This window comes from Staurois parvus, unplaced genomic scaffold (genome assembly GCF_062004578.1).
Source record: "Staurois parvus isolate SC_StPar_1 unplaced genomic scaffold, SC_StPar_1.0 ptg001017l, whole genome shotgun sequence".
Taxonomy (NCBI): domain Eukaryota; kingdom Metazoa; phylum Chordata; class Amphibia; order Anura; family Ranidae; genus Staurois; species Staurois parvus.
In genome coordinates this window covers 539,795-566,518 of record NW_028318813.1, presented here as the reverse complement: position 1 = coordinate 566,518, position 26,724 = coordinate 539,795, and the positions used below count along the sequence as shown (strand labels likewise).

The window sequence follows — 26,724 nt, the reverse complement described above, 5'->3', positions numbered from 1 at the left end:
ACTTCATATATATGTCGAGGGGCACAGCTGATTAAAAAGGAAAACAAACTCCGACTAAATTCACATGGGCATCTTTGTGTGTACACCGTGTTCCAAATTATTATGCAAATGATATTTTTCTCATTTCCCTAAATAATTGATGTAAATATCAGTCGGCATAATTCTCATGTTATCAACTATAAGAGTACAATTCACATTTTATTGAACAAACCTCCTAATGATAACAGGATTTTTGTTCCAAATTATTCCGCACAGGAAGTTTCAAAACACTTTATAGGTTGTAAAGAACTGAAAATTGTCATTTGTTGTGTTTGCAGCAGATTTACTGAAATCAAAAGCTATTTCAATCAAATTTTTAACAACATTGTAACTTTGTAAACATTTGAACCGGTCACGTTACATTGTAACATAGGAGCCCATATTTGATAGCAGCTTCACAAGTCTTGCATCCATTGAACTTGGGAGTTTTTGGACAGTTTCTTCTTGAATTTGTTTGCAAGATGTCAGAATAGCCTCCCAGAGCTGCTGTTTGGATGTAAACTGCCTCCCACCCTCATAGATCTTTTGCTTGAGGATGCTCCAAAGGTTCTCAATAGGATTGAGGTCAGGGGAGGATGGAGGCCACACCATGACTTTCTCTCCTTTTATCCCCATAGCAGCCATTGATGCAGAGGTATTCTTTGCAGCATGAGATGGTGCATTGTCATGCATGAAGATGATTTTAAAACGGTAAGCATAGTTCTTCCTTCTGTACCAGGGAAGACAGTGGTCAGTCATAAACTCCACATACTTTGCAGAGGTCATCTTTACACCTTCGGGGCCTCTAAAGGGGCCGACCAGCTCTGTTCCCATGATTCCGGCCCCAAAACATGACTCCACCACCACCTTGCTGATGTTGCAGCCTTGTTGGAACAGGGTGGCCGTCCACCAACCATCCGCTACTCCATCCATCTGGACCATCCAGGGTTGCACGGCCCTCATCAGTGAACATGACTGTTTGAAAATTAGTCTTCATGTATTTTTCTGCCCAATGCAGCCATTTCTGCTTGTGAGCATTGGTTAGTGGTGGCCGAATAGAAGGTTTATGCACAGTTGCAAGACTCTGGAGGACTCTACACCTTGAGGTCCGTGGGACTCCAGAGGCACCAGCAGCTTCAAATATCTGTTTGCTGCTATGTAATGGGATTTTAGCAGCTGCTCTCTGGATCCGATGCATGGATCTGGCAGAAATCTTCCTCAATGTGCCTTTATCTGCACCAACCCGTCTGTGCTCTGAATCAGCCACAAATCTCTTCATAGTGCGATGATCACGCTTAAGTTTTCATGAAATATCAAATGTTTTCATCCCTCGTCCAAGGCATCGAACTATTTCACTCTTTTCGGCAGCAGAGAGATCCTTTCTTCCCCATATTGCTTGAAAATGGCGCTCTGCTTAATAATGTGGATCGCCCTCCTTTAGTAGTTTTTCCTTAAATTGGGCTCACCGGCCAATCTAATTATCACAGGTGTCCGAGATTGTTTTCAGTGATCAAAAGAGCCCTGACACACAATGCCATCCATGAGTTACACTGAAAAACAAAATATTTAATCTTTGTGACACTTAAATAGAATTTGCATAATAATTTGGAACGCGGTGTGTGTGTGTGTGTGTATATATATATATATACACAGTATCTCCCAGAAGTGAGTCCTCCCCTCACATTTTTGCAAATATTTCATTCTATCTTTTCATGTGACAACACTGAAGAAATGACACTTTGCTACAATGTGACGTAGTCAGTGTACAGCTTGTATAACATGTAAATTTGCCGTCCCCTCAAAATAACTCAACACACCGCCATTAATGTCTATACCGCTGGCAACAAAAGTGACTCCACCCCTAAGTGACAAGGTCCAAATTGGGCCCAATTAGCCATTTTCCCTCCCCGATGTCATGTGACTCGTTAGTGTTACAAGGTCTCAGTTGTGAATGGGGAGCGGGTGGGTTACATTTGGTGTTATCACGCTCACTCCCTCATACTGGTCACTGGAAGTATAACATGACACCTCATGGCAAAGAACTCTCTGAGGATCTGAAAATCCAGCGTTTTTGGGCTTTTTTTTTTAACATTGTATTTTTTTGTGTACAGAAACTCGAAAAAAACGCTAATGCAAAGACGCTGAAAAACTCAGCTTCTAGAAAAGCTACGGCGGTTTTGTTTTTTTTTGTTTTTTTTTTTAATGGTTGAACTGGATGAACTTTTATTTTTTTCAGCCAGACTAACTAACTTGTTTTTCAAAGTGATTTCTAACTAAATAAAGCATGGAGACTTGGATGAATAGGCAAGTGAGGCTGGGTTCACACTTGTGTGGTATATCGCATGTGATTCACACAGGAACCGCACCGCATTCCCGTGCAAATCACATGCGATTTGTGTGCGGTGCGATTGGAGATGTATATTTTATATGGCTCAAATCGCACCGCACCAAAAAGGTGCAGGACCCTTTTTTCTGTCCGCACTAGAATCTGATTGCATGATTATTCACACCTATGCGATCTGATTCTACACATCGCACCGCGTTGTGGACTGATTTCTTGGTCTTGTTAACATGGACACCCTCAGCGGTTTGCATGAACGGGGTGTGATTGTGATGCGGTGTGGAATTCACACAGAAAACGCGAATTCCGCACCATATCAGTGTGAACCCGGGGTCAATATTAAAAATGAGTTAAACCCCCTTTTCAATGCAGTGCTCGGGTAACCGTTTAGTTCCACTTTAATTAGTTCATGAATTTAATGAGTTAATTATTGACTCTAAGCAGCAGAGAGAATATCACTCAAGTATGACCTATAGGAAGGTCTACTTCCCTTCAGTCCTGTGCTTTCCAAGACTCAATCACATCTGCACACCATGGAAGGAAGGTGAGGCTCTGTCCTGCAACCTTCTGTGATGGTGATTTGCCAAGTGTTGGGGTGTGGGCTAAAGAACCCAAAGCCATTCTTTCTGTTTATAGGCTGGTTGCTGGTTCTAGCTTATGTCTGCTGCACTGCTTTTATCCCAGGCCCAAATCTGGAACCCGGTTCAGTCATAACTCCTGGGCTTCAAGTCCTTCAAACCTCTGGAAAAGTCCTCACAGTGAAAGGATGCCTCCACTTTCCAAAATTGGGCACCTTCTATTGGCCTTTGAGAACACCTGGACCAACATCTTTGATGCATGGTTCAATGACGTAGTGTCCAAGGACTACGCACTGGAGTTTCCACATCTGCTGCACTTCATGTTCTCAAACCTCTATAAAGACTAACAGATCTCTATGTTCCCTCAGCAGAACTCCTCTTCCAGGAGTCGTTTCTGAAATGTTTCCTTGTCTGCTACAAGAATCCAGATGGAAGACGTCCTGGAGATTCCTGTCCTACCCAATTGTCTTAAACTAAGGTGGTATTTCAACTTCATCTGTCTCTTGACAGACACCCGCCCTGCGAGCTTTCCCAGACTGTCCTGATCTTTTGTCCCTAGGACCATTTTATTGCCCTGTTTCACCAGGCTGACTTGCATGGGATGGCTGTTTTGAAGCCCAGGTCCTAAGGGACAGTGTTTTAAATTCAGTCATTCCTATGCTCCTGAAAGCCAGGAAGCAAATGGCACACGGTCTATCACACATGGAAAACATACTTTGCCTGGTGCAAAGCAAGAAACTTCCATACCAGGAAATACTGTGAGATGGGTCCTGACCTTTCTACAATCTAACCTGAATCAAAAACGCTTTCAGACCCAACAAGGGACACATTTTAGCTCTTGGAATTCAGAGTTGTTCTATGTGCAGAGTTCAGAGATGAGCCATGTACAGAGGGCAGAGTTCAGGGATGAGCCATGTACGGAGGGCAGAGTTCAGGGATGCTCCATGTACAGAGGGCAGAGTTCAGGGATGAGCCATGTACGTAGGGCAGAGTTCAGGGATGAGCCATGTACGGAGGGCAGAGTTCAGGGATGAGCCATGTACGGAGGGCAGAGTTCAGGGATGAGCCATGTACAGCGGGCAGAGTTTAGGGATGCTCCATGTACAGAGGGCAGAGTTCAGGTGTGTCCTATGTGCAGAGTTCAGGGATGAGCCATGTACAGAGGGCAGAGTTCAGGCGTGTCCTATGTGCAGAGTTCAGGGATGAGCCATGTACAGAGGGCAGCGTTCAGGGATGAGCCATGTACAGAGGGCAGAGTTCAGGGATGAACCATGTACAGAGGGCAGAGTTCAGGCGTGTCCTATGTGCAGAGTTCAGGGATGAGCCATGTATAGAGGGCAGAGTTCAGGGATGAGCCATGTACAAAGGGCAGAGTTCAGGCGTGTCCTATGTGCAGAGTTCAGGGATGAGCCATGTACAGAGGGCAGAGTTCAGGGATGAGCCATGTACAGAGGGCAGAGTTCAGGGATGAACCATGTACAGAGGGCAGCGTTCAGGCGTGTCCTATGTGCAGAGTTCAGGGATGAGCCATGTACAGAGGGCAGCGTTCGGGGATGAACCATGTACAGAGGGCAGAGTTCAGGCGTGTCCTATGTGCAGAGTTCAGGGATGAGCCATGTACAGAGGGCAGAGTTCAGGCGTGTCCTATGTGCAGAGTTCAGGGATGAGCCATGTACAGAGGGCAGAGTTCAGGGATGAACCATGTACAGAGGGCAGAGTTCAGGCGTGTCCTATGTGCAGAGTTCAGGGATGAGCCATGTACAGAGGGCAGAGATCAGGGATGAGCTACGTTCAGAGGACAGAGTTCAGGGATAAGCTATATAGAGGGCAGAGTTCAGGGGTGTCCTATGTGCAGATGGCAGAGCTCAGGGGTGAGGTACATATAGAAAGCAAAGTTCAGGGGTGAGCTACATACAGAGAGCAGGGTTCAAGAACGTGCAATATATAGAGTGCGGGGTGCCGGGTATGCTATGCACAGTGTGTAGGGTTCAGCCCTCATTCACAGGCTTTCAACATCTCACTTCTACCCCTTCTCAGCTCTCACCTCTGCACCACTCTCCCTTCATTTCCCACCTCTGCCCACACCTCCCTCCACACAACTTCGTCACATCTCACATTTTGATTCAGCCCAGGGTCTAATGTAAGTGCATACCATCCTACATAGACACTGCAAATCTTCCAACTCACCATCACAAGGCCCCCTCTATGAATGATCTGGTGCATGGTGAGAGCCTGGTAGGGGAGGCTCCGATAGACCAGACTTCTTCCATCATACGTGGACATGCTGGACCCTGCTCAGAACCTTCAAGGTCTTCCAAAACATCTTGATGTCCTAACATCCGTTCTCCTAGTTTTGGTCAATATTGTTCTGGGATGGAATATATATTCTTGGTAATGTTAATGATCTCCATTCTCTCCCTGATTAACCCCATGCCGTCTTTGTCCCATCTTACCTCCACTCCCCCCCCCCCCCCTTTTTTTTTCCTTTATTTAATGGGTTGGATCTTTTTCATACCAGCCATGCCAGTCCAGCTGGGGAAGGCATTATAATAGACACGCCGGTCCCTGAAATGTATGCCGATTGTCAACTCTTTTCCATGGGCCTAGCCACTGACTCCTGAGCATTGTTAGCAGCGACTGGCCCACGGTTAGCAGGTGATTGGGAGGGGATCTGCCGCCTCCACATGTCTATTAAAGGCTTGGTTTACACATACGCACTTCCTGTATATTTTATTATTATACAGTATTTAGTGCTAAAAGGTTTGCTCGGCGCTGTACATTATAGTGGGGGACAGTACATGAGACAATACAGTAACAAAACATGAGGGGGTCAAAGGCCCTAATCTTTCGAGCGTACAATCTAGGTTGCCGGGAATGTACGCAGTACTTTACATATATATTGTACATTCACATCAGTCCCCGCCCACGAGGAGCCTACAATCTAAGGTCCCTAACTCACATTCATACAGTGAGGAACAGAAGTATTTGAACACCCTGCGAGTTTGCAAGTTCTCCCACTTAGAAATCATGGAGGGATCTGGAATTCACATTGTAGGTGCGTTCCCACTCTGAGAGACAGAATTTAAACAAAAAAAGAAATCACATTGTAAGATTTTTAAAGAATTTATTTGTCTTGCACTGCTGAACAGAAGTATTTGAACACCTAAGAAACAGCAAGAATTCTGTCTCTTAAATACCTGTTACTGCGCCTTTAAAAAGTCCACCTCTACTCCACTCATTAATCTAACTTAGTAGCACCTGTTTGAGCTCCTTAAAGACACCTGTCCACCCCACAGTCAGTCAGACGCCAACTACTACCATGGGCAAGGCCAAAGAGCTGCCAAAAGACACCAGAGACAAAATTGTGGACCTCCATAAGGCTGGAAAGGGCTACAGGGCAATTGCTAAGCAGCTTGGTGAAAATAGATCAACTGTTGGAGCAATTGTTAGAACATGGAAGAGGCTAAAGACGACTGTCAGTCTCTCTCGGACTGGGGCTCCATGCAAGATCTCACCTCGTGGGGTGTCACTGATAATAAGAAAGGTGAGAAATCAGCCCAGAACTACAAGGGAGGAGCTGGTCAATGACATGAAGGAAGCTGGGACCACAGTTTCAAAGGTCACTGTCGGTAGAACACTACGCCGTCATGGTTTCCAATCATGCATTGCACGGAAGGTTCCCCTGCTCAAGTCATCACATGTCCAGGCCCCTCTGAAGTTTTCCAATGACCATCTGGATGATCCAGAGGAGGCATGGGAGAAAGTCATGTGGTCAGATGAGACCAAAGTAGAACTTTTTGGTCTAAACTTCACTCGTCGTGTTTGGAGGAAAAAGAAGGATAAGTTGCATCCCAAGAACACCATCCCTACTGTGAAGCATGGGGGTGGTAACATCATGCTTTGGGGGTGCTTTTCTGCTAAGGGGACAGGACGACTGCACTGTATTAAGGAGAGGATGAATGGGGCCATTTATTGTGAGATTTTGAGCAACAACCTCCTTCCCTCAGTCAGAGCATTGAAGATGGGTCATGGCTGGGTCTTCCAACATGACAACGACCCGAAGCACACAGCCAGGAGAACCAAGGAGTGCTCCATAAGAAGCATATCAAGGTTCTGGAGTGGGCTAGCCAGTCTCCAGACCTAAATCCAATAGAACATCTTTGGAGGGAGCTGAAACTCCGTGTTGCTCAGCGACAGCCCCGAAACCTGACAGATCTAGAGGAGATCTGTGTGGAGGAGTCGGCCAAAATCCCATCAAGCAATAGAACAGAAAATAGGATAAAAGAATAGAACAGAAAATAAGTTAAGATTAGAATAGAAAAGATAAACGAATAGAATAGAAAATGAGATAAACGAATAGAACAGAAAATAAGAGAAACGAATAGAACAGAAAATAAGAGAAACGAATAGAAAATAGGATACAAGACTAGAATAGAAATAACAGAGAAAAAATAATAGAATGGAAAATACAAGAATAAAACAGAAAACAGTATAAAAGAATAGAGTAAAATAGAACAAATTAGAATAGAAAATAGAATCCATTAGAATAGAATAGAAAAGATTAGAATACAGAATCAAAGAATAGAATAGAAAAGATTAGAATAGAGAATCAAAGAATGGAATAGAATAGAAAACAATAGAACAGAATAGAATATAACTGCCTTCTGAAATTCAAATTTTGAATAGAATGAATTTGAATTCGAACATAATATACTAGAACAGAAAATAAAATAATAGAAAAGAATATATTAGAAAAGATTCAATTACTTTACAAAACATTGTGAGCTGCTCTATGTTGACATGAGTCGTGATCAACAAAGGCACTGCAAAAATGTTGCTGAAATAGAAATGTCCAATATGGTCAGGCAACTCTTCCTATAGCCCGTATACATCAAAAACACACATGGAAAGTAACATTAGAATTTTTATCGAATCCGTTAGAATCATTTTTCAGCCCCTTTGAAATTTCAAATTTGAATAAACAAAACTAATTCCAAAAAACAAATTAAACGAATTGGACTAATCGAACGAAATAAAATTAGTCAAATAACGAATTGAAACGAAAGAAATTTTTATTTGGCACGTCTGTCTCTTACATCAAAATCCTGAAGTGGTTAGAGATTTGTAAATGAGCCACTAGAGGGAGCTCTAGCACCAATGCAGTCACTGGGAGATGAAATATCAGACACATGGGGAGTGCATTGTTTTTAGTCCTGTTACTCCTGGGGGGGATTTGCTAAAGCTGGAGGGTGCTAAATCTGGTGCCGCTCTGCATAGAAACCAATCAGCTTCCAGGTTTTATTGTCAAAGCTGAAGTGAACCAGCTGAAGTTAGAAGCTGATTGGCTCCCATGCATGGCTGCCCCAGTTTGAAGTACTCCCCCCCCCCCCCCATAGAATCATATAGTAAGAGGATCTGGTGAAATGCAATCCATGTGATGCGCTACAAAGCAGGACGGAGGTTTCATGAATGCAATCTGTCCTATCTGGTGCAGGCTCTTTAGTACCGCAGTCCCATCTGCTGCTTCCTCTTTAAACCTGCAGTCTCATGCAATGTCAACTTTCCGAGACCACAGTCCCATGGGATGCTGTCTCTTTAAGAATGTGGTTTTATCTGCTTCTTTAAGATCGCAGTCCCATAAGGTGCCTCCAAAGACAGCAGTCCTGTATGGTGCCACCTAAGACCGCAGTCCCCGCTGGTGCCACCTAAGACAGCAGTCCCATAAGGTGCCACCAAAGACTTCAGTCCTGTATGGTGCCACCTAAGACCGCAGTCCCATTGGGTGACTCCAAAGACTGCAGTCCTGTCTGGTGCCACCTAAGACCGCAGTCCCATAAGGTGCCACCAAAGACTGCAGTCCGGTATGGTGCCACCTAACATCGCAGTCCCATCTGGTGCCACCTAAGACCGCAGTCCCATTGGGTGACTCCAAAGACTGCAGTCCTGTCTGGTGCCACCTAAGACCGCAGTCCCATAAGGTGCCACCAAAGACTGTAGTCCGGTATGGTGCCACCTAACATTGCAGTCCCATCTGGTGCCACCTAAGACCGCAGTCCTGTCTGGTGCCACCTAAGACCGCAGTCCTGTCTGGTGCCACTTAAGACAGCAGTCCCGTCTGGTGCCACCAAAGACTGCAGTCCCATCTGGTGCCACCTAAGACCGCAGTCCCATAAGGTGCCACTAAAGACTGCAGTACCGTATGGTGCCACCTAAGACCGCAGTCCTCTCTGGTGCCACCTAAGACCGCAGTCCTGTCTGGTGCCACCTAAGACCAAAGTCCTGTCTGGTGCCACCTAAGAGTGCAGTCCCATCTGGTGCCACCTAAGAGTGCAGTCCCATCTGGTGCCACCTAAGACAGCAGCCCCATCTGGTGCCACCCAAGACCACAGTCCCGTCTGGTGCCACCTAAGAGTGCAGTCCCGTCTGGTGCCACCTAAGACAGCAGCCCCATCTGGTGCCACCCAAGACCACAGTCCCGTCTGGTGCCACCTAAGAGTGCAGTCCCGTCTGGTGCCACCTAAGACAGCAGCCCCATCTGGTGCCACCCAAGACCACAGTCCCGTCTGGTGCCACCTAAGAGTGCAGTCTCGTCTGGTGCCACCTAAGAGTGCAGTCCCGTCTGGTGCCACCTAAGACCGCAGTCCCGTCCGGTTGATATTGCAGAGTACCAACATCCCGAGTACCCAACAAGAATTGTATCCAGACAGCAGAAGCTTTAGGGACCACATAGAGGACTTCTGGGAAGGGGCCTTGTGAAGAGCACCTTTTCAGCACTGCTGGATGTAGCATACTGGGACATTGCTACCTTCTGGGACTTGGATGTGCATACTTACATTTAGACCCAGGCTGGCAATGGGCGGGGCCAATCTCATTCCAATGACGTACATCTGAGAGCTGATCCAGACATGACAAGTGGGGGATGGGTAGATATGGGGATGGGTAGACATGGGGGATGGGTATAGAGGATGGGTAGATATGGAGGATGGGTATAGAGGATGGGTAGATATGAAGAAGGGTAGATATGGGGATGGGTAGGTGTGGGGGATGGGTAGATGTGGAGGATGGGTAGATGTGTGGGATGGGTAGATATGGGGATGGGTAGGTGTGGGGGATGCATGGATATGGGGGATAGGTAGATATGGGGGATGGGTAGGTGTGGGGGATGGATGGATATGGAGGATGGGTAGATATGGGGGATGGGTAGGTGTGGAGGATGGGTAGATATGGGGGATGGGTAGGTGTGGGGGATGGATGGATATGGAGAATGGGTGAATATGGGGGGTGGGGGATGGGTAGATGTGGAGATGGGTAGATGTGGGGGATGGGTAGGTGTGGGGGATGGGTAGATATGGAGATGGATAGGTGTGGGGGATGGGTAGATGTGGAGATGGATAGATGTGGAGATGGGTAGATGTGGGGGATGGGTAGGTGTGGGGGATGGGTAGATGTGTAGATGGGTAGGTGTGGGGGATGGGTAGATGTGGGAGATGGGTAGATGTGGGGGATGGGTAGATGTGGGAGATGGGTAGATGTGGGGGATGGGTAGATGTGGGGGATGGGTAGATGTGGGGGATGGGTAGGTGTGGGGATGAGCAGGTGTGGGAAATGGGTAGATGTGGGGATGAGCAGGTGTGGGGGATGGGTAGATGTGGGGGATGGGTAGATGTGGGGGATGGGTAGATGTGGGGGATGGGTAGATGTGGGAGATGGGTAGGTGTGGGGGATGGGTAGGTGTGGGGGATGGGTAGGTGTGGGGGATGGGTAGATGTGGGGATGAGCAGGTGTGTGGAATGGGTAGATGTGGGGATGAGCAGGTGTGGGGGATGGGTAGATGTGGGGGATGGGTAGGTGTGGAGATGGGTAGGTGTGGGGGATGGGTAGATGTGGGGGATGGGTAGGTGTGGGGGATGGGTAGGTGTGGGGGATGGGTAGGTGTGGAGATGGGTAGGTGTGGGGGATGGGTAGGTATGGGGGATGTGTTGGTGGATCAGCCATAATAAATCAGACTTCCTCATTGACACGTTTTGTCATTTATAATTTGGATACAATTGTTTATTAACTAATGACAAGTCCCATTTCTTGTTGTTTCCCTGTTGGCCCCACCTGGTGATGTCTCTGTAGGACGGGGTCCCTCTCATGGCCTTTCTATGGCCGAGATCCTGTCTGGGACCGCTTCTCTTAGGCCAGGGTCTGGTCCTGTGCTGCCTCTCAATGACTGCAGTCCCGTCTGGCGCCACCTCTTTAAGACCACGGTTCCATATGGTGCCACTTCTCCAGTACTATGGTCCAGTCTCCAAGACCATGGTTCCTTTGTGGTTCAGTCCCCCCCCAGTGTCCTCTGTGCATGGTACAGTCCCCTCCCGTGTCCAGTGTGGTACAGTCCCCCATGTCCTCTCTGTGTGGTACAGTCCTCCTGTGTGGTACAGTCCCCCCGTGTCCCCTCTGTGTGGTATGGTCCCCCCATGTCCCCTGTGTGGTACGGTCCCGTGTCCCCTCTGTGTGGTATGATCCCTCCCGTGACCCCTCTGTGTGGTACATTCCCCCGTGTCCCCTGTGTGGTACACTCCCCCGTGTCCCCTCTGTGTGGTACGTTCCCTTCCATGTCCCCCCTGTGTGGTACGTTTCCCCCATGTCCCCTCTGTGCGGTACGTTTCCCCCCGTCCCCTCTGTGTGGTACGTTCCCCCCGTGTCCCCTCTGTGTGGTACGGTCCCCCCGTCTCCTCTGTGTGGTACGTTCCCCCCGTGTCCCCTCTGTGTGGTACGGTCCCCCCGTCCCCTCTGTGTGGTACGTTCCCCCCGTGTCCCCTCTGTGTGGTACGGTCCCCCCGTCTCCTCTGTGTGGTACATTCCCCCCGTCCTCTCTGTGTGGTACACTCCCCCCGTGTCCCCTCTGTGTGGTACGTTCCCCCGTGTCCCCTCTATGTGGTACATTTCCCCCCGTGTGGTACGTTCCTCCGGTGTCCCCTCTGTGTGGTACGTTCCCCCCGTGTGGTACCTTCCCCCCCGTGTCCCCTCTGTGTGGTACGTTCCCCCACCTGTGTGGTATGTTCCCCCCCGTGTCACCCGTGTGGAACGGAACATGTCCACTCTGTGTGGTACGTTCCCTCACCTGTGTGGTACGTCCCCCCCATGACACCCGTGTGGTATGTTCCCCCCGTGTCCCCTCTGTGTGGTTACGTTCCCCCCCGTGTCACCCGTGTGGCACGTTCCCCCGTGTCACCCGTGTGGCAGGTCCCCTCCGTGTCAAACGTTCCCCCCCCGTGTCACTCGTGTGTGGTATGTTCCCCCATGTTCCCTCCATGTGGTACGTTCCCCCGTGTCCCCTCCGTGTGTATGTTCCCCCGTGTCCCCTCTGTGTGATACATTCCCCCGTGTCCCCTGTTTGTGGTACGTTCCCCCCGTATCCCCTCCATGTGTTACGTTCCCCCGTGTCCCCTCTGTGTGGTACGGTCCATAGGTACAGTTCTAGGATGATATCCAGAGCGCTGGTCCTATATTTGTTGACCCTTTAAGTCCTTGTCCCCGCCCCCCGCATTTGTTGCCGCTTTAAGGCTTGCGCGTTCCTATATAAGGCGGGCGCGCCGCCGCTTCTGGCATCCAAGATGGCGGATCTCCTCGGTTCTATCCTCAGCTCCATGGAGCGGCCGCCTCAGGTCGGTGACCAGGAGAGTCGGCGGAAAGCCCGAGGTGAGCCGGGTGACAGGATAGGTGTGGAGGAGTCGGGCGGCCCCAGGTATTCGGGTCACTGAGCCTGCAGGGTAGCGCTACACCCGTTGTTTCATTTCTCTCACCACACCGGTGCCAGAGCCTCTCTCTATTGGCCAGTCCGCCTGTCCTTCATACTGGTGTAGGACGACATCGACCAACCAAAGGAGGAGTCACCTTTCCATTGGCTGGCTGGTCCCTAGGAGGGATCTACCCCCGGATGTTTCTATCCGTAGATATCCCGGCCAATCTACGAGAGACGCTTTTTCCTGTTCGTGGCTGATTGGCCGTCTAGCTGCCCGAAGTGTGGCGCAGTTTGATTGTGATTGGTTGAAGCCTAGCCGTGTCCTTCAGGGGGAATAGAGGGCGGAAGCAGCGAGACTAATGTCTCCTCCTCCCGGGAGGGCGCAAGCTGATTCCTTGTTGGCTGCTGGAGCTGTCAGTCATATACAGTTAAAGGGCCAGTGAGGCAGTTTCAGTGGCAGTGTGGTCATGCTGAGCTCAGGCAAGGCAAAGGCAGAGTAGTAATTGGTATTTAAAAAAAAAAAAAAATATATATATATAATAAAAAAAAAAAAAAACATTTCTTGAAATGACAATTGTATTAAATTCTGGAGTTGTCGTGGACTGCGTGTCCTACATGTGCGTTAACAACCACGTGGTGGTGGGGCGCCCAGTGTTTTTTTTTCCTCATTCAACTGCATGGTCCTCCTGGATGTCTGAGGCAGGGGCGGACTGACAACTCATGGGGCCCCTGGGCGATAGGGGATCATGGGGCCCCTGTGTCCTTGCCCAAACTCATAAAAGCCTATGAAAAAGGCACCAGGGGCATCTCATGGGGCCCCCTACTGACCTCGGGCAGTGCCCGAGTTTCCAAATGGTCAGTCCACCCCTGGTCTGAGGTACTATGAGTGCATGATCGTTGCCCTAGTGTCCTGATCACTATGGTTGCCAGATCTTCCACCCGGCCTCCAGTGTAGGAGCGCCCCCCGATGGCCTCCAGTGTAGGAGCGCCCCCCGATGGCCTCCAGTGTAGGAGCGCCCCCGATGGCCTCCAGCTTGACCCAACCAGCATCACCTGACCCATACCCCCCTCAAGCCTTACACCAATGCGCCCCAATAGCAGTGCCTGTTCATTCCCAGAGAGTGCCCCCATCTGGAGGTTGGAAGGAGTCCAATGAAGACTACAGAACCAGTCGACTTGCTAATTTTTCACCATTCAAGGTGGGTGCTTAGAATAGGTTCTGGGGCACATTCTGTTGGTGCTGACGGTCACATAACCGATGAATGGCAGCTGGCAGGATGGGCCCCTGATGATCTTAGCATTGTGAAACCAACTGCAGAAAAATGTGGAGTGCCTCCCACCGGCCTCAGGGTGTCGGAGCCCATGTAACGCTCCGATGTAAAAAAAAAAAAACGACCCTATCGCTTGGAGCGAGTATTGCTAGCCCAGTGTTACCTGGTCTGATGGGTTCAGTGGACATCGCATATTCACCTGTCTGATGATTTTGGCATTGTCCTTGCCACATCCTGCAACCCCGTCTTCCAGAAGCAGGAGGATGGCGGTCTCTTCCAGGTCCTAGCATCCGGCCAAACACATCCAATGTACATGTTCAGTAGGCTCAACCAAGCCCTGAAGCCTCCATATTTGATGTAGATATCTCAGGAGGCTTTGGGTGGGGGAGCTGCATCATTTTTGCCTAGGCATGCAATCAGAAAAGGTTATTTCTCCCCCCAACACCCCATGTTGAGGATCCCATACATTTTAGGGAGTTTGCCAGCAGTCCCAAAAGTCCTACACCTCTTTACTCCAGCCTTCCAACGCTGGAGCCTCAAAGCTTATCTTTTTGCTGTGGCCTGGTCGTTGCAAAGCTTACCATGACTACTGGCCAACATTGGACTTTCACCAGATTCTATACACTAAATTGCCAAAAGTATTGGGCCAGGCCTCCAAATCATGTGATTCAGGTGTTCCAATCCCCTCCATGGACACAGGTGTATACAATCAAGCCCCTAGGCATGCAGACTGCTTCTACAAACATTGGTGAAAGAATGGGTCGCTCTCAGGAGCTCAGTGACTCCAAGCGTGGTTCCGTGATAGGTGGTCACCTGTGCAATAAGTCCATCCGTGACATTTCCTGGCTACTAAATATTCCACGCTCAACTGTTAGTGGGATTATAACAAAGTGGAAGCAACTGGGAACAACAGCAACTCAGCCACCAAGTGGTAGGCCACGTCACATGACAGGGCGGGGTCAGCGCATGCTGAAGCGCACAGTGCGCAGAAGTCACCGTCTGCAGAGTCATTAGCTAAAGACCTCCAAACTTCATGTGGCCTTCAGATTGACAACAGTGCATAGAGAGCTTCATGGAATGGGTTTCCATGGCCAAGCAGCTGCATCCAAGCCTTCCATCACCAAGTGAAATACAAAGCGTCGGATGCCGTGGTGTAAAGCACGCCGCCACTGGACTCTAGAGCAGGGGAGACGTGTTCTCTGGAGTGACCAATCACGCTTCTCTGTCTGGCAGTCCGATGGACGTGTCTGGGTTTGGCGGTTGCCAGGAGAACGGTACTTGCCTAACTTTATTGTACCAAGTATAAAGTTTGGTGGAGGGGGAATTATGGTGTGGGGTTGTTTTTCAGGGGTTGGGATTGGCCCCCTAGTTCCATTGAAGGGAACTCTTAAGGCGACAATTTCATGCTCCCAACTTTGTGGGAAGAGTTTGGGGATGGCCCCTTTCTGTTCCAACATGACTGCGCACCAGTGCACAAAGCAAGGTCCATAAAGACATGGAGGAGCCAGTTTGGGGTGGAGGAACTTGACTGGCCTGCACAGAGTCCTGACCTCAATAGTAGAACACCTTTGGGATGAATTAGAGCGGAGACTGTGAGCCAGGCCTCCTCCCCCGACATCAATGCCTGACCTCACAAATGTGCTTCTGGAAGAATGGTCCAACCTTCCCATAGACACCCTCCTAAACCTTGTGGACAGCCTTCCCAGAAGAGTTGAAGCTGTTATAGCTGCAAAGGGCGGGGCCAACTCAATATTGAACCCTACGGACTAAGACTGGGATGCCATTAAATGTTCATGTGTGTAAAGGCCGGCGGCCCAATACTGCGGGCAATCTAGTGTATTCAGAGCCACTTTTCTCAATATGCCCTGCAGGGGCAAGGCTGGCACTTCCTCACATTCTATGGCAGGGTTGCTAGGGGTTCCTTGTGCGACTTCTGCCTCTCGGATAAGTTCCCAGTGACACCATTCCTCCTTTTAGCTATCTGTAATGGGATGATCCTTCCTGATGACAGTGTTAGTTTTCCTCTCACTGACCATCACACTAATGCAGGGGTAGGCAACCTTTGAGAGGTGGAGATCTACCTGAACATGAAAGATCACCGGGGTTCAGCACAATTTTTAAGAAAAAAAAAAAAAAACTAGCAAGGCTTATAAGGCTTAACTAAATGGCAAGGAAAATTGTAAAAAAATATAGAAAACAAAGAAATGTCACTGTAAAAATACAAATTGACCTACCTTTAAAAATGGACAGTCAGTAGGGCAGTGGACGGTGTCGGTAGGGGGAGAGGTTGTTGTCAGGGCAGTGGACGGTGTCGGTAGGGGGAGAGGTTGTTGTCAGGGCAGTGGACGGTGTCGGTAGGGGGAGAGGTCGTTGTCAGGGCAGTGGACGGTGTCGGTAGGGGGAGAGGTTGTTGTCAGGGCAGTGGACGGTGTCAGTAGTTTTTGGGTTTTTTTAGGACCCCTGTTAAAAGGGGAGCACTGTGGGGAAAGGCCAGGCAGCAGAAAAAAGTAGGAGCCGCAGGGGAGGCATTTACTAGAACCGATCCCCTGGATTTTCCCCCTGCAGCAGCTGTACGCTGGTGGGAGGGAAAGGAGATGCCAGCTTTCAGCTGCTCTAGGAGGACAAAGGGGATTGTCTGAAGGAAGGTGTTCTTACAAATCAGAACTCCCAGCAAGTGGCTGGGGATTGGGATTTTTCTGCGCCCCCACCTTACCCTGCTGCCCTAAGGCAGCTGCCTAAGTAGCCATATGCTTCTGCCTTAGGGCACCAGGGAAGTAGGGAAGGGTCACAATAAAATCCCAATCCCCAGCCACTTGCTGGGAGTTCAGGTTTTTAAAATACTTTGACCTTTGGGGGGGTAGGTGGGGAGAAGACACTGCTAGTGGGGGGGGGGGGTGGGTAGAGGACACAGCTGGGGGGGTGGATTTAAAGGGCAGTAGATACTGCTATGGGGGTGGCCCTGCCCATAGCAGTTTCTTCTGCACATTACCTCCCCCCCCCCCCCCCCCTTCCCCATAGCAGTGACCTTTTTAGCCCCCTTTCCAACCTAACAAGCAATCCCTTGCAAGTTAATATGACAAGTTAATTTGGCCAGCTCTTCCTCCTGCTCTCTGCTGTGCACGGAGAATGTCGGCAGTGGAGGAGGCGGGGGGTCCGGCAAATAAAAGGCGGGGGTTGGCAGCGCAGGGACCTGTTTGCAGTCTGCCTGTCACCTGCCCGCGGTCGACGTGTAGACCACAATCGACAGGTTGCCAACCCCTGCACTGATGTATCATGAGTTGTAGATCTAGTCATTTATTAGGGGGTTCCCTGAGACCGGGAAGTTATTTCAAGGGTTCCTAAACGGTTCAGAGGCTGTTCTATGGTGACACCTTACTCCCTACTCTGGGACTACCAAGGCACCTACTCACTACAAGGGATCCTGACTTCACTATGGTGACATCTAGTGGCCAGTGTGGGGAGCTACACCTGTCACTCCTTTGTTTCTACCCTTCTAGGGGGGTCTTCAGACTTTCTAATTAAAGGGCCAGTTCATTGCCCTTGGATTTTTGGGTGGGTGTGAACTATGGTCAGTGGGAATAGAAATTGTCCTGGCATCAGTGGGAGTAAAAAAAAATGCATAAAATAATGCCCCGTCCTTGGTGTCAGTGGGAGGACTGGTGCCCCACCATTGAATAGTAATGATTGGGAAAAATTATCCTCCACAGTTGGTGTAAATTGAGGAAATGGTGCCTGATAGTGGGGCCAAATAAAGGCAAAGGGCCGCAGTTTGGAGACCCCTGCCATGGAGGGACACACAGACATTACTGACCCACCACCAAAACAGTCATGCTGAACGATGTTACAGGCAGCAGAACGTTCTCCACGGCTTCTCCGGACCCTTTCATGTCTGTCACATGTGCTCAGGGTGAACCTTCTCTCATCTGTGAAAAGCACAGGGTGCCAGTGGGTGGACCTGCCAATTCTGGGGTTCAATGGCAAATGCCGATTGAGCTCTGTGGTGCCGGCAGTGAGCACAGGGCCCACTAGAGGACGTCGGGCCCTCAGGCCACCCTCATGAAGTCTGTTTCTGATTGTTTGGTCGGAGACATTCACACCAGCTGCTGGAGGTCATTTTGTAGGGCTCTGGCAGGGCTCATCCTGTTCCTCCCTTGTACAAAGGAGCAGATACCGGTCCTTCTGATGGGTTAAGGACCTTCTACGGCCCTGTCCAGCTCTCCTAGAGTAACTGTCTGTCTCCTGGAATCTCCTCCATGCTCTTGAGACTGTGCTGGGGGACACGGCCATCCTTCTGGCAATGGTACGTATTGATGTGCCATCCTGGAGGAGTTGGACTGCCTGTGCAACCTCTGTAGGGTCCAGGTATGGCCTCATGGTACCAGTAGTGACACTGACCCTAGCCAAATGCAAAACTAGTGAAAAACAGTCAGAAAAGATGAGTAGGGAAAAAAAATCAGTGGCCTCCATCTGTAAAGCCATCCCTGTTTTGGGGGTCATCTCATTGTTGCCCATCTAGTGCACCTGTTTCATTAACACCAAAGCAGCTGAAACTGATGAACAACCCCCCCTGCTACTTACCTGACCAGATTAATATCCCAGGAGTGTCATTGACTTGATGCTAGACTCAGATTACAAAGTCTTCCTTTTTAATTTTTTTTGTTTTGTTTTGGGGAGTGTAATTCAAAATGGGAAATTAAACTTCTTGTGTTCTGTATATCGGGTATTGTCTTTCTGCAACTTATTGCCATCTCTGCCTATAGAGCAAGCTGCCCGCCTCAAGAAGATGCAAGAACATGAGAAGAGGCAGAAGGTGGAGTTCAGGAAACGGGTGAGTGACCTCCGACATTGACCTACCTGCCTCCTGCAGGGTGACCTGTATAGAGGGGACTATGAGCCTGTCCTCCTCCTGCAGGGTGACACATATAGAAGGGGACTATGAGCCTGTCCTCCTCCTGCAGGGTGACATGTATAGAAGGGGCTATGAGCCTGTCCTCCTCCTGCAGGGTGACATGTATAGAAGGGGCTATGAGTCTGTCCTCCTCCTGCAGGGTGACATGTATAGAAGGGGCTATGAGTCTGTCCTCCTCCTGCAGGGTGACATGTATAGAAGGGGCTATGAGTCTGTCCTCCTCCTGCAGGGGGACACGTATAGAAGGGGCTATGGGTCTGTCTTCCTCCTGCAGGGTGACACGTATAGAAGGGGCTATGGGTCTGTCCTCCTCCTGCAGGGTGACACATATAGAAGGGGCTATGGGTCTGTCCTCCTCCTGCAGGGTGACACATATAGGAGCTATGAGTCTGTCCTCCTCCTGCAGGGTGACACATATAGAAGGGGCTATGAGTCTGTCCTTTCCTGCAGGGTGACATGTATAGAAGGGGCTATGAGTCTGTCCTCCTCCTGCAGGGTGACATGTATAGAAGGGGCTATGAGTCTGTCCTCCTCCTGCAGGGTGACACATATAGAAGGGGCTATGGGTCTGTCTTCCTCCTGCAGGGTGACACATATAGAAGGGGCTATGAGTCTGTCCTCCTCCTGCAGGGTGACACATATAGGAGCTATGAGTCTGTCCTCCTCCTGCAGGGTGACACATATAGAAGGGGCTATGAGTCTGTCCTCCTCCTGCAGGGTGACACATATAGAGGGGGCTATGAGTCTGTCCTCCTCCTGCAGGGTGACATGTATAGAAGGGGCTATGAGTCTGTCCTCCTCCTGCAGGGGGACACGTATAGAAGGGGCTATGAGTCTGTCCTCCTCCTGCAGGGTGACACATATAGAAGGGGCTATGAGTCTGTCCTCCTCCTGCAGGGTGACATGTATAGAAGGGGCTATGAGTCTGTCCTCCTCCTGCAGGGGGACACGTATAGAAGGGGCTATGAGTCTGTCCTCCTCCTGCAGGGTGACACGTATAGAAGGGGCTATGGGTCTGTCCTCCTCCTGCAGGGTGACACATATAGAAGGGGCTGTGAGTCTGTCCTCCTCGTGCAGGGTGACGCATATAGAAGGGGCTGTGAGTCTGTCCTCCTCGTGCAGGGTGACACAGGAGTTTTATTTCTCTTCTAGATGGAGAAGGAGGTGTCGGAGTTCATACAGGACAGCGCACAGACCAAGAAGAAGTTTCAGCCAATGGGGAAGATTGAGCGCAGCATCCTGTTCGTATAGCTTTTCTCTCTCTTGCTGTTTCTTTGCTGGTTGGTCCTTTCTCTCTCTTACATCCATGTTCCCCCTGTGCAGACATGACGTGGTGGAGGTGGCTGGTCTGACTTCATTTTCCTTTGGGGAGGATGAGGAGAGCAGATATGTGATGATCTTTAAGAAGGTGAGTGTTGGTTTTGCTTGTTCTGGCAATGGCCGTGTTCTCTCTGACCTCTCATGAAGAATTCTGCGTTGTAGGAATTTGCTCCGTGTGATGAGGAGCTGGAAGCGTATCGGAAGGGGGAGGAGTGGGACCCGGTGAAGGCCGAGGAGAGGAAGAGATTGAAGGTATGGTGGAGTCCGCCTGCTGGGAAGAGGTCCGGAATTCTTGGTTTTATTGAGCCTTAAGTAGGAACCTGTTAGCAATAGACCCGGCACTGGAGGAAATGGGCGAAGTGCGCTGCTGCCACCTACTATTCCCCCAATCAGAAGTTCCCTGTACTAGCTGTCTCTTTTTAAACTGCTGGGCCCTGCCACACAGCTGTGTCTCTCATTCAGTGCTCTGTGAATGAACTACAAATTTCATCCTCTTTAGTGGCTGATGGCTTGTAGTTCTCAATGAAATACCACGGCGCTGTGGAGTGCTTGTAGTAGTTCATTGGGTTGTCTCCTCAGTATCCCGTACAGGCAAGCAGATCTGCAGGAGACCTGCATGGCATCATCCATCTGCTGATCGTTGGTGCGATGTTTTACGGGCTCCCGCAACCAAAAATAATAAACGCACATTTTTGTTTACCTGCCAAAAAGTGCTTTCCCCCCCCCCCCCCCCCCTCCATTTTGACGAGTAAGGGAGGGTTAGAACCCTTTTCGGTTTTGCAATCTGTGTCCCATTGGGGGGAAATTTCCCCTCACTTCCTTTCCAAAAACAGGAGGTGACTGCAAATCCCTCCAATATGAGGGAAGCCCTGGTTGTCACCAGAACTAGTGTCCCCATTGGAAGATTTCTTTATTCCTGTTCTGGTGACAACCCAAAATTTGGGATTTTCTTTCACTTCGGTGATACCTGTCCACGGGACAAATGATGAATCTCCCCAAACACCCGTTCACACCAATGCCATTTGACAGTTCAAAATCTCATGACAAGTCGCACCCTACTTGTGCCTATGGAACCGTTCAAATCAGTTCGACTCCGACTTTGCAGTGCGGTACTAATTTTGGGGAGGAAAAAAACTTCCCGCACTATTTTTGCCCTTTTTTCATGTGAGACTTGCATAGACATCCTTGCATGGAGTCGCACAGATATCAGGCAAGCGGCTATGAAATCACACTGACCAGGAGCTATGAAATTGAGATACTTCAAGTGAAGTAGGGTGACTTCAAAGCAGTGTTTAGTGTGACCCAGGGCTAAAAGGGGCCACAGACAATGAAAACCTCACAGGGGCTCTAACCCCTCTCCACTCTATCAAAAACTAAAGTTTGCATTTAGATATATATATATATAATTTTTTTTATTTATATTTTTTTGGGTTTATTTACTAAAACTGGAGTTCAGATTCTGGTGCAGCTGTGCATGGCAGCCAATTGGCTCCTAACGTCGGCTTGTTCTAAATCCTGGAAGCTGATTGGTTACTATACAGAGCTGCTCCAGGTTTTGCACTCTCCAGCTTTAGTAACTCAACCCCTTAGTGTCTCATCTAGCTAAGCATAGGCTGCCCGTAGCTCTTCGGGTTTTTGTATAATAATTCCTCCTCCTCCATATATAACTGATGGTGCTGATCATGTCCTGGCAGGAACAGGCCCAGAAGGAGGCGGAAGCTGATGCCCTGAGAGGTCCCTCCTGCGTCAACCCCAACACTGACTACAAGGACAAATACAGTCACCTTATCGGAAAGATGGCCGCCAAGGACGCTGCTCACACTCTGCAAGCCAACAAGGCATATGGCTGCGGTAAGGACTGTTCAAGGGGAAAGGAGAAATGAGACCGCATGCTTTACATTTCCAAAATGATGAGCTTCTACCCTTTTTTTTTTTTTTTTTATTTTGGGCACACTCCAGGTTCCCTGTCCTGAGCAAAATGCAGGACTGTCATTAATAACCTCTCTGCAAATGCTAGTTCCCTGGCTATCCTTTCAGCCCTTTATCTTCAATCCTCAGAGATGCTGACCTGGGGCAAGCAGTCAGATAAATTCTGATTTCCTGAACTTCAGGTCGGTGACTTGAAGCTGGGGGGTCAGGATGACTGCCAGGGGGCTGGCTATCTTATGAGAGAAACACAAGGTTTTCTGTTGCTACCCTACCGGCTTCTAGGCTTTCTGATTCTACTGACCAGAACAAGTGTGCAGCCAGTGAAGTCAGGGAAGTTTATACACCTGGCCTGTATAATTGTTCAAGGTCAGTGCCCTGGGGGCCAGATGTAGCTCTTTGCTTGCCGTTCCTTGCATTTTTCCTCCCACTGGCACTATTTCTCCCACTCGTACTAACTGAGGCACTTCCTCCCACTAAAACCAATGATGGGGCATTTTCTACTCTCACTGCCAAAGTCTAGCCCCCTAAGTCCTGAAGGACTCTAAACTGGCCTTTTTTAAAGCTTGGAGACCCCTGTACATGTCCATGAATGGGAGTAAAATAAAAGCCTTAACCAATTCAGTCCCTAACCTATTCTGACACTTCTCTCCTGCATGTAAAAATCAGCCTTTTTTTTTTTTTTTCCATAGTCTTTTTAAAGTTTAGATTATGTAATGTTTTATATAATTGTTTTATTTTAATCGCTTTATTGCTGTCACCAGGGATGAGCAACATCCCTTGTGATAGATTAGACCATGACAGGTCCTCTTTACTGAGACAATTGAGGTCTAATGGATCCCCCAATCTTTTCTCTGCCCTTTTTGAATGCATCTGATTAAACCAATATCTGTTTTATCAGATGCTTTTACAAGCTTGGTGTCACAGGAAGTGACAAGATACTCATTGCTTCCGGTTTGTCATACCATAGAGATGTTCAGGGACTTTCTGGTCCTTGGTCATCTCTATGGTAAGCTACATAACTGCCAACTTCAGTCATGGGTTCCCTGGTGGAATGGGAGTAGAGCCCGAAAAGGTGGCACAGGAGGGGAGGGGGGGGATCGAGAGACTCCCTCCAGCAATCTGTAAATAGCCATCCAGTGGCTGATTAGCTGCTACAATCACTTTTACATTAAAGGCCATCGCTGGCTGAAAACAGATAGCAGGATAACTAGTTGCAGGCATCATCCTGGTATAACCACTTCAGCCTCCAGGACGTCCTGTTATGTTGAAGTGGTTAAAGGAATTGGAACTGTGGAAGCTGTACCCAAAATCTAGCAAAGTCCCAATCACCAGTCTTGCCTGTGGTCTCCCTGCTGATGTTTTTCCCAATTACTGACATACCATGCTTTATTGAGGCTGCCATCTTTGTAGAGGCAGAACCCAGAACCTCCAGGAAGGAGAACCGTGAGCAGCACAGAAGTTACCTGCGTGACCAGTTATTTGCCTAGATAGAAAATGTGGAGTATTTGAGTTGTCACCAGCACAGGAGGTGAGGGGAAATCTAAGAAGGGGCACGTGTTTTCTAGTGACAGCTTTTTTTTTTTTTTTTTTTTCCCTTCCTTTTCACCATAACCTGTATGGTATACTAGACCTGTTTTGTAGTCCCTACCATGACCAGTATACTGTCTTTTATAACTATGTAATACATGAAGTTATCACTCAATCATTACACCCAGAGCAGAAATGTAAAATTTGCTCCTGGTCCATAAAGGATGCTCACAGGTATGAGGATGGTATTGATCATGGAGGGCCATGTCATACAGGGGCGAGGACGGTGTGGATCGGGGAGGGCCATGTCATGCAGGGGCGAGGCCGGTAATGATCATGGGGGGCCCTGTCATACAGGGGCAAGGATGGGACTGACTGGAGTGGGTCATGTCAAGTAGGGGTAAGGATAGTATTGTTTGATCAATACTGTGCTCACCCCTGTGTGACATGACCCACCCCAAACAATACTGTCCTCGCCCCTGTATGACATGGCCCCCCATGATCAATACTGTCCTCCCCAATATAACATGCTCTTCCCTGATCAATACTATGCTCACCCCTGTGGGACATGATACTGTCTGCCTACCAGTATAACATGCTCCCCTCTGATAAATACTGTGCTCACCCCTGTGTGACATGACCCTCCCCAGAGAGGAGCATGTTATTCTGGTAGGACTGTATTGATCAGGGAGGAGCTTGTCATACTGGTAGGCTGACAGTATTGATCAGGGAGGGCCATGTCACACAGGTCTGAGGACAGTATTGGGGAGGAACATGGTTTACAGGTGCAAGGAGAGTATTGTTTAGCGCAGGGTCAACACATATATGTGAGAGAAGTGTATTGATCATGGAGGGCCATAGAATTGATCAGGGAGGGCCATGGCATGTAGGTGCTAGGATGGAATCGATCAGGGAGGGCCATGGCATGTAGGTGCTAGGATGGAATCGATCAGGCAGGGACATGGCATGTAGGTGCTAGGATGGAATCGATCAGGGAGGGCCACGGCATGTAGATGCTAGGATGGAATTGATCAGGGAGGGCCACGGCATGTAGGTGCTAGGATGGAATTGATCAGGGAGGGCCATGGCATGTAGGTGCTAGGATGGAATTGATCATGGAGGGCCATGGCATGTAGGTGCTAGGATGGAATTGATCAGGCAGGGCCATGGCATGTAGGTGCTAGGATGGAATCGATCATGGAGGGCCATGGCATGTAGGTGCTAGGATGGAATCTATCAGGGAGGGCCATGGCATGTAGGTGCTAGGATGGAGTTGATCATGGAGGGCCACGGCATGTAGGTGCTAGGATGGAATTGATCAGGGAGGGCCATGGCATGTAGGTGCTAGGATGGAATTGATCAGGGAGGGCCATGGCATGTAGGTGCTAGGATGGAATTGATCAGGGAGGGCCATGGCATGTAGGTGCTAGGATGGAATCGATCATGGAGGGCCATGGCATGTAGGTGCTAGGATGGAATTGATCAGGCAGGGCCATGGCATGTAGGTGCTAGGATGGAATCTATCATGGAGGGCCATGGCATGTAGGTGCTAGGATGGAGTTGATCATGGAGGGCCATGGCATGTAGGTGCTAGGATGGAATTGATCAGGGAGGGCCATGGCATGTAGGTGCTAGGATGGAATCGATCATGGAGGGCCATGGCATGTAGGTGCTAGGATGGAATCGATCAGGGAGGGCCATGGCATGTAGGTGCTAGGATGGAATTGATCAGGGAAGGCCATGGCATGTAAGTGCTAGGATGGAATTGATCAGGGAGGGCCATGGCATGTAGGTGCTAGGATGGAATCGATCAGGGAGGGCCATGGCATGTAGGTGCTAGGATGGAATTGATCAGGGAGGGCCATGGCATGTAGGTGCTAGGATGGAATTGATCAGGGAGGGCCATGGCATGTAGGTGCTAGGATGGAATTGATCAGGGAGGGCCATGGCATGAGGACAGTGCTGATCATAGAGGGCCAGGTAATACTTGGAATAAGCATCTTCACTGAACATCAGTTTCTTGTTAATGTCAATTCTGTCTCCTCCCTCAGTTCCTGTTGCTAACAAGCGAGACACGCGCTCCATTGAGGAAGCTATGAATGAAATACGTGCTAAGAAGCGTTTGAAACACGACGATGGAGAGTCTGCATCCGGCACCTCCTAAACCGGCTCTGAGGGTTCCCAAGACTGAGATCTGACCGTTTTTATCTGTTATTGGTTTTAATACTTGTGGATTCCTCCTTTTTTTGTTCTCAGTACATCAGTTCATTATTATTATATTATATTTTTTTTTTTTTTTTTTTTTTGTCTGACGTTTGGAAGCCTCCATAAGGCGAGAGTTCTGACCGTGGAAAGTCATGAGCGTTCTGTATAGAACAGTCCTCGCCGCTGTCTCACTTAGCACCTGATGTATTCAACTGTCAAAAAACAAACCCTCCTGGAATATGATAACACTTTAAGAATTTTATCTGATTTTTAAATATATTTTAAGCTTCATCTTCAAGGGGTTTTTTTTTTTTTTTTTTTTTTTTCTTTTTAAATATGGCGAAGGAAGGACAATGCTAGCTTGTGCTTTCTGTAGGAACTGTGCTTGTTTTTATTGGGTTGGCACCTGTGGTGTTCATCCAGTTACATGGGTACCAGGTCAGCTCATATGATCCGAGCGTGCGTGTTTTTTTGCTGGACTTTTATGAATGTTTGTTTTTATTGGTTCCCACAGAAGTATGTAAGCTCTGATAGGATACTGACTAGGTAGCAACACCCCACCATGTCCTGCTTTGGGGGGTCACTACCTCTTTTTAGGTGTGGGGGCTGTTGTGACCTTTTTTTAAATGGTCTGCTGTTCATGTTTTGAAGCTACCTCTTCATTAAAGTGATCAAACCTTTCATTTAAAGTTTTGTAGATGTGCTGTTCTTGAATGTGTTTATTAAACTGCTAAAGACCAAAAAGCAACAATCCATCATTGAACTGGAGTGATGGTGTGTCGTCCGTCCGTCCCCCCCCCCCCCCCCCCCAGGAGATGAAGAAAAGCAAGTGTCTGTGTGTTCTAGCACAAGGTCAGGGACTGAGATCTGTGAGAATCATGGAGTGCCGTCAACAA

General features: G+C 48.9%; 1 protein-coding gene across 1 annotated transcript; it reads left to right on the top strand.

Annotated features, from left to right (window-relative positions):
* The first annotated feature begins 12,503 nt into the window (after positions 1 to 12,503).
* SPAG7 (sperm associated antigen 7) lies at positions 12,504 to 26,517 on the top strand. Its single transcript, XM_089657663.1, has 7 exons — positions 12,504 to 12,624; positions 18,699 to 18,766; positions 20,000 to 20,088; positions 20,171 to 20,255; positions 20,330 to 20,419; positions 21,862 to 22,018; positions 25,675 to 26,517. Exons 1-7 carry the CDS (start codon positions 12,540 to 12,542, stop codon positions 25,785 to 25,787), a joined length of 687 nt encoding a protein of 228 aa, XP_089513789.1. The 5' UTR covers positions 12,504 to 12,539; the 3' UTR covers positions 25,788 to 26,517.
* Positions 26,518 to 26,724: the final 207 nt, after the last annotated feature.